Source organism: Cynara cardunculus (genome assembly GCF_001531365.2).
Source record: "Cynara cardunculus var. scolymus isolate 2C chromosome LG 7, CcrdV1, whole genome shotgun sequence".
Classification (NCBI taxonomy): domain Eukaryota; kingdom Viridiplantae; phylum Streptophyta; class Magnoliopsida; order Asterales; family Asteraceae; genus Cynara; species Cynara cardunculus.
Window position 1 is genome coordinate 1,351,331 of NC_037534.1, and position 5,614 is coordinate 1,356,944.

The window sequence follows — 5,614 nt, forward strand, 5'->3', positions numbered from 1 at the left end:
GAACAAGTTATTCAATCAGGAAAAATGAATTTAAGTTTTGTGATTTAACATCGACTTATTAAACCACTGGAAAATATAATCGAGAAACCCCTTCCCTCCCAAAAAAAAAAAAAAACTCGACACATTCCTGATTGTATCGTTGTGATTCTACTATCTCATGGAGGATGGAAAACCGATACATCGTGTGAAAATGGAGGAAAAACGACTCCAATTGGTCTTCTGATGTGTAGATGTAGAAGATAACATCGATACGAGATTGGCTGTCTTCTTTGTATTCTTTGGAGCTCTCGATGGCGTAGAAGTGCGTGAAAACTCTTTGAGTTGAACACGTTGGTGCGTGCTGATGTCTTGATTGGCGTTGACATTCAAATCACCGGATTTCAGGTCACCAACTGTGAGGCGATTATCCCAGATACGACCAGAGGAGCCTTGTCGTCGAAACGAATAAGCTGATCTTTGTAAGGTGTTCATTGATTAACTTATGGCTTTTGTACGTGTTTATATCTTGACATGTAACCTTTTATTCTTGTATTCCTAATCTCGTTCGGATTTTTAGCGCAAGTTTTGATAATGAGCGGTGAACGTTAGTTGTTGGTTATTTATTAGTGGTCGAGAATGAACAAAAACAGATGACACAAAATTTCACCTCATCCGAATCTTCAATCTTAATGGATGATTTACAGTGTTTTATATTGACTTAGTAAATAAAACAATATCAACAACTGAGTTTATAATCTTACAACCAGGGGTGTGGAAAACCCGAATTATCCGAAACCCGAACCGAAAATAAGGTATTTATGTAAAATCCGAATGGCCCGAAATCCGAAAATTTGAAAACCGACTTTTTGGGGAAAATTCGGGTTCGTGTTGGGTTTGATATATACGATGAAAATCTTCAAATTGGGATGTTTCCTCCAAATTAAACGTCGAAGATAAAGAGATATTTTTTTTTATCGTTATCACCTGTTATTTTTGATATATTATCGTTTTATATAAAATTTAATTGGATGTATTTTTTATAATATTAAATATTTTGAATATTTTAATAAATCTTTAAAATAAGAAGTTGTTACACTTAAATATAATGTTTTGGGTATCCTATTTTTATTATTTAATTAAAAAATTATAAAAAATCTATTGAAAATACTTTCAAATTCCAACAAATTGATTGTGGGTTCTTGACGAAATTGTCCAAAATGTCAATCAAACTCCCTGATCACTTTATAACCATCTTTTCAATCTTGTGATCAAGAGCCGAAAATTACACAAGTAGCGCTTAAGCAACTTTGATAACATATTATTTTAATAGAATAAGCAGAAAAATTAGACATTACGCAAGTTACTAAATGGTAACTGCGTAATATCTACAGGACATGGTTACACTTCGACGAAATGTCTAATTTCCTGAACGTTATATTGAAAAAAGTAGATTATAAAGTCGCGAAAATGCTACTGACGTAATTTTCGACTATTTCGATTAGGGATGGTGATTTGTCCCGACCCGATGAAAACCCGGCTCACCCGACCCAAACGGATACGGGGATTCTCCGCTAAAATGGGTCCCGGGACCGAGAATCCAGACTCAAACCGGGGTTGGAGCTAGGGCCGGCTAGCGTTTCTCCCGAACCGCCTCGTACCCGGTATGTAATTTTATTAATATATTTTATATAATATGTGTGTATATATATATATATATATATATATGAGTTATTATACAACCTTTTACATTTGTACAACCAATACAATTCAATCTCAACCATCCATTTAATTTGATGTATATGTGATTCATAAAAGTTTTGATTATCTCCTAATATAAAGTATTGATCATAATTAATGAACTCTAGTAATCTTCCATAAATTTTCAAATCATAATTAATGAACTCTCATCATTTCATAAATATCTCAATTAATTGAATTGCATTGGTTGTACAAATGAACATAGTTGCATTTGAAATATACCCCCCTCCACACACACACACACACACACATACACACACACACACACACATATATATATATATATATATATAATCTTTTAAAATTAGGTCTTGACCGGAGACGATGATCAATATTTGACCAAGTTTGATCAAAAAATAAACCAAAGACGGGATATTAATCCCCGCACACACTGGGAACTAGGACCAAGGTCGTTCACAGAAACCCGAACCGGGGCTAGAGGGCGTTCGTAGAAACCCGGACTGGGGACAGAGAGACTCAAACCCACACCATTCACGTGTTGTTACCATACTTAATTTCAATAAATTTATTGAAAAAGTAAGTATAAAAGGAAGAGAAAGAGGGTTATTTTGGACATTTTACCTTAATTATTTAATTCAAAAATTTTAATAACAACTTGTAATAGTTTATTTCATGTTGACCGACCCACCCACCGTTCAATTCCATTCAACAACTTACATGTTTGTTACCTTCAAAAACTTAAATGCGACTACAAGGACTGTTACCGTCATAAAATGAAGTAGAGGGACCAAAACTGTTTTTATCCCCAAAAATGAAAGCCACAGTACCGTTGACCTTATCCCAATTGTCGTCTTCCCCATTGTCGGCAGATCCACCGTCAACCCGCCGGCACCGATCATCCAAAACCCATCGTCTCCATCAACTCCCTTTACACTACACTTCCATTTGACCCATTTTCAATAACTTTCACTTCCTTAATTTCATCAATTTTGACCGTCTCCGGCGCCGGCACCGTTGCCGGAGCATCTTTCTTCTTTCTTTCTTCTTCTTCTTCCTCGATCTTCTTCTGTTTTTCTTCCCTTTTAACCTTCTCCAACTCTCCGATCAAACTCCTCAAACAAGCTTCTACATCCGCCGGACTGGTTTTCGGCATCAAATTCTCGGCGACATCCGCCGGCGTCATCTGGGTTTCTTCCAACAACCGACGAATCTCATCGAATAAAACATGGTCTTCAAGATAAAGATAATTTCTTGCCAAAACCCTAAAAGCTTCAAACCCACAATACGATAATTCAATATGTTTATCCATTCGCCCTCTTCGAATCAACGCCGGATCAAGCTTTTCAATATGATTCGTCGTAAAAACAATGATCCGATCGCCGCCGCACGCCGACCATAAACCGTCGACAAAGTTTAACAGACCGGAAAGAGTAACTTTACTCGCTTTCGAATCATTTTCCGGCGACGGCGGTGGTTTCGCCGCTTTCTTCGCTGGATCGGTAGTTTCTTCATCTTCCTCTTTACCCTTTTTCCGTTGGCCGGTGAGGTCCATCGAGCAATCGATATCTTCTATCACGATAATCGATTTACTCGATGTTTCGATCAATAACCTTCTTAATTCAGTGTTATCTTTTACAGCAGTTAATTCAAGATCATAGATGTCATAGCTCAAGAAATTGGCCATGGCGGCGATCATGGTGGATTTTCCGGTGCCCGGCGGTCCGAACAGAAGATACCCTCGTTTCCAAGCACGACCAATTCGATTATAAAACTCTTCGGCGTTGCTAAACGTCGTTAAATCATCGATAATCTCTTGTTTCTTAACAGGATCCATGGCTAGGGTTTGAAATGAAGCAGGATGTTCAAACACAACATGACTCCATTGTGCTCCGTTGTTCGTATAAAGCTTTCGTAATCGATTTTTAACCTTAATCTCTCTTCCTTCTTTAAGAACATGATTCAAGTAATCGCGAACCATGAGTTCTCGATATCGTTTATGAAACGTGAGTTTATAGTATCTCTTTTCATCGGTAGTCGGGTAGAATGAAAACGACTGCGTTTTGAGTATGTTCTTCCCGGAAGACCAGTAAACCTTGACGCCATTAAAGTTGTCTGCAACTTCTTCATGATCATCCATGGAGAGAGAGAGTGGTTGGGTGTTGTTCTTTGTAACGTCAGCTTTCAGTCGTTTGGCTTGCATGGAGGAGGTGGTTCCGAGGTAGGTTTCAATGGCGGAATAAGCTTCGCTGCGTTTGAATCGCTCGCCGGTGAATTCGTTGAAGGTGATTTGGATGTAAGGGTAGAAAAGAGTGAGGAATCGTTGTGAATATTTGTCGATGAAGTTACGGATGTTGTAAGGGAAGTATTGTTGGATGATGGCCCAAACGAACATGATGCTTGCAAGGATTGAACCCAGTTGAGCAAGGAGGTCTCCCATGGCGGATTTGTTCATGGTTTTCTGAAAATGGTGGTTTGGTAGGGATCATGTGAATGGAGGGGGTTATAAAGGATGGGTGGTGGGTTTTGTAATTTGGAGCTGGTTGAAAACGAGGGGGTGAGGTAGGTCATAGGTAGGGGTGGAGAAATCCACAAAAATAGAGAACTGTAATAGGATTATAGAAAGAAAAAATTGTATTTAAATTGATTTTTATTTTGGGTAACATATTTTTAAAAATTTTTATTTTATTATTTAAGATGTAAAGTTTTAAACAATCAAGTATCTGGTTAATATCTTGAAATATTAATCGATTATCATGCTGATGTGGTATCCAACTTAGTAGTATTATTTACTGACATGGTTAGTGATATGAATTTTTTTTAATTTAAAACTAGTGTTCAACCGGTTAACCGTGTACTTAAATGTTTAAAACTTTACATCTTAGGTACCAAAATAAAAGTTTTGAAAGTACGTTACCCAAAATATGAATCAAGTTAAAATACGTTACTTTTTCATGCAATTTACGATTATAGAAAATAAAAAATTGATTTTCTCTGTTATAAAAAAAGTGTCCGAGATACTATTAAAGGTTTGTTTCACTTTTTAGTTATGTCATAAACCAACTTTATATGCATTATGCGTAAGACACATCATTAGAAAACGCAGTTTTTGCTCTTTATATGGCTTAAACAGATTCTCTATTTTGTTCTTTAAAATGGAGAAACATAGATAAAAAAACTTCAAATATAGAGAATTATTTAAAACTTTCAGTAAATGAGAAATGAGTTTTTTTATTCATTCCACCAATAAAATTGAATTAATATTATTTTTTATATATATATATTTTTAGAAAATATATTAAATTTATAAAATTACAGAATATATAAATAATATAATTAATAATTCAATATTTAAAATAGAAAATTTGTTGAAAATAAATATTAATGAATAATATTTCATTTTATTTTTATGTCTCTGTTGATAGAATATAATTTATGTGGTTTTAAGAAAGACAATGTTTTTTACTTTTGAATAAAAATAAATATGAAGATATCATAAAAATTTGAAAAAACTATCGATATAATGTCAAATTAACTATTTAAAACCTTTCTTTTTATACAATTTATTTAATTCAATTTTTTTATTATAATTTAATAGAGATCTAATAGGGAAGTAATTTATTTTTGACTTGACAATATAATTTTTATAAAGATAATAATTTTATTAGAACTCAGTGATTATTCTAATTATATTTTAGATTATTTGTCTTTAAAATGATATATTTATCCTATATTTGATTATGTTTATCTACAGTTAGTTATACGAATTTAAAAATAGAGTTTTAATAAGTTATACTTACGCACAATTTACTTATAATATTAAATTTTAAGTAATATCTATACTATATTATAAAGCATTTGACTAAAACTCTTAAAAACTCTTAAAACTCTTAAACTCTTAAAAACTTTTAAAACTCTT

The 5,614-nt window shown here is 33.9% G+C and overlaps 1 protein-coding gene across 1 annotated transcript; it reads right to left on the reverse strand.

Moving 5' to 3' along the window:
* Positions 1-2,397: 2,397 nt before the first annotated feature.
* Positions 2,398-4,173, reverse strand: LOC112515720 (AAA-ATPase ASD, mitochondrial-like). The gene has a single exon (XM_025122630.1). The coding sequence runs from the start codon at positions 4,148-4,150 to the stop codon at positions 2,627-2,629; it is 1,524 nt and encodes a 507-aa protein (XP_024978398.1). The 5' UTR covers positions 4,151-4,173; the 3' UTR covers positions 2,398-2,626.
* Positions 4,174-5,614: the final 1,441 nt, after the last annotated feature.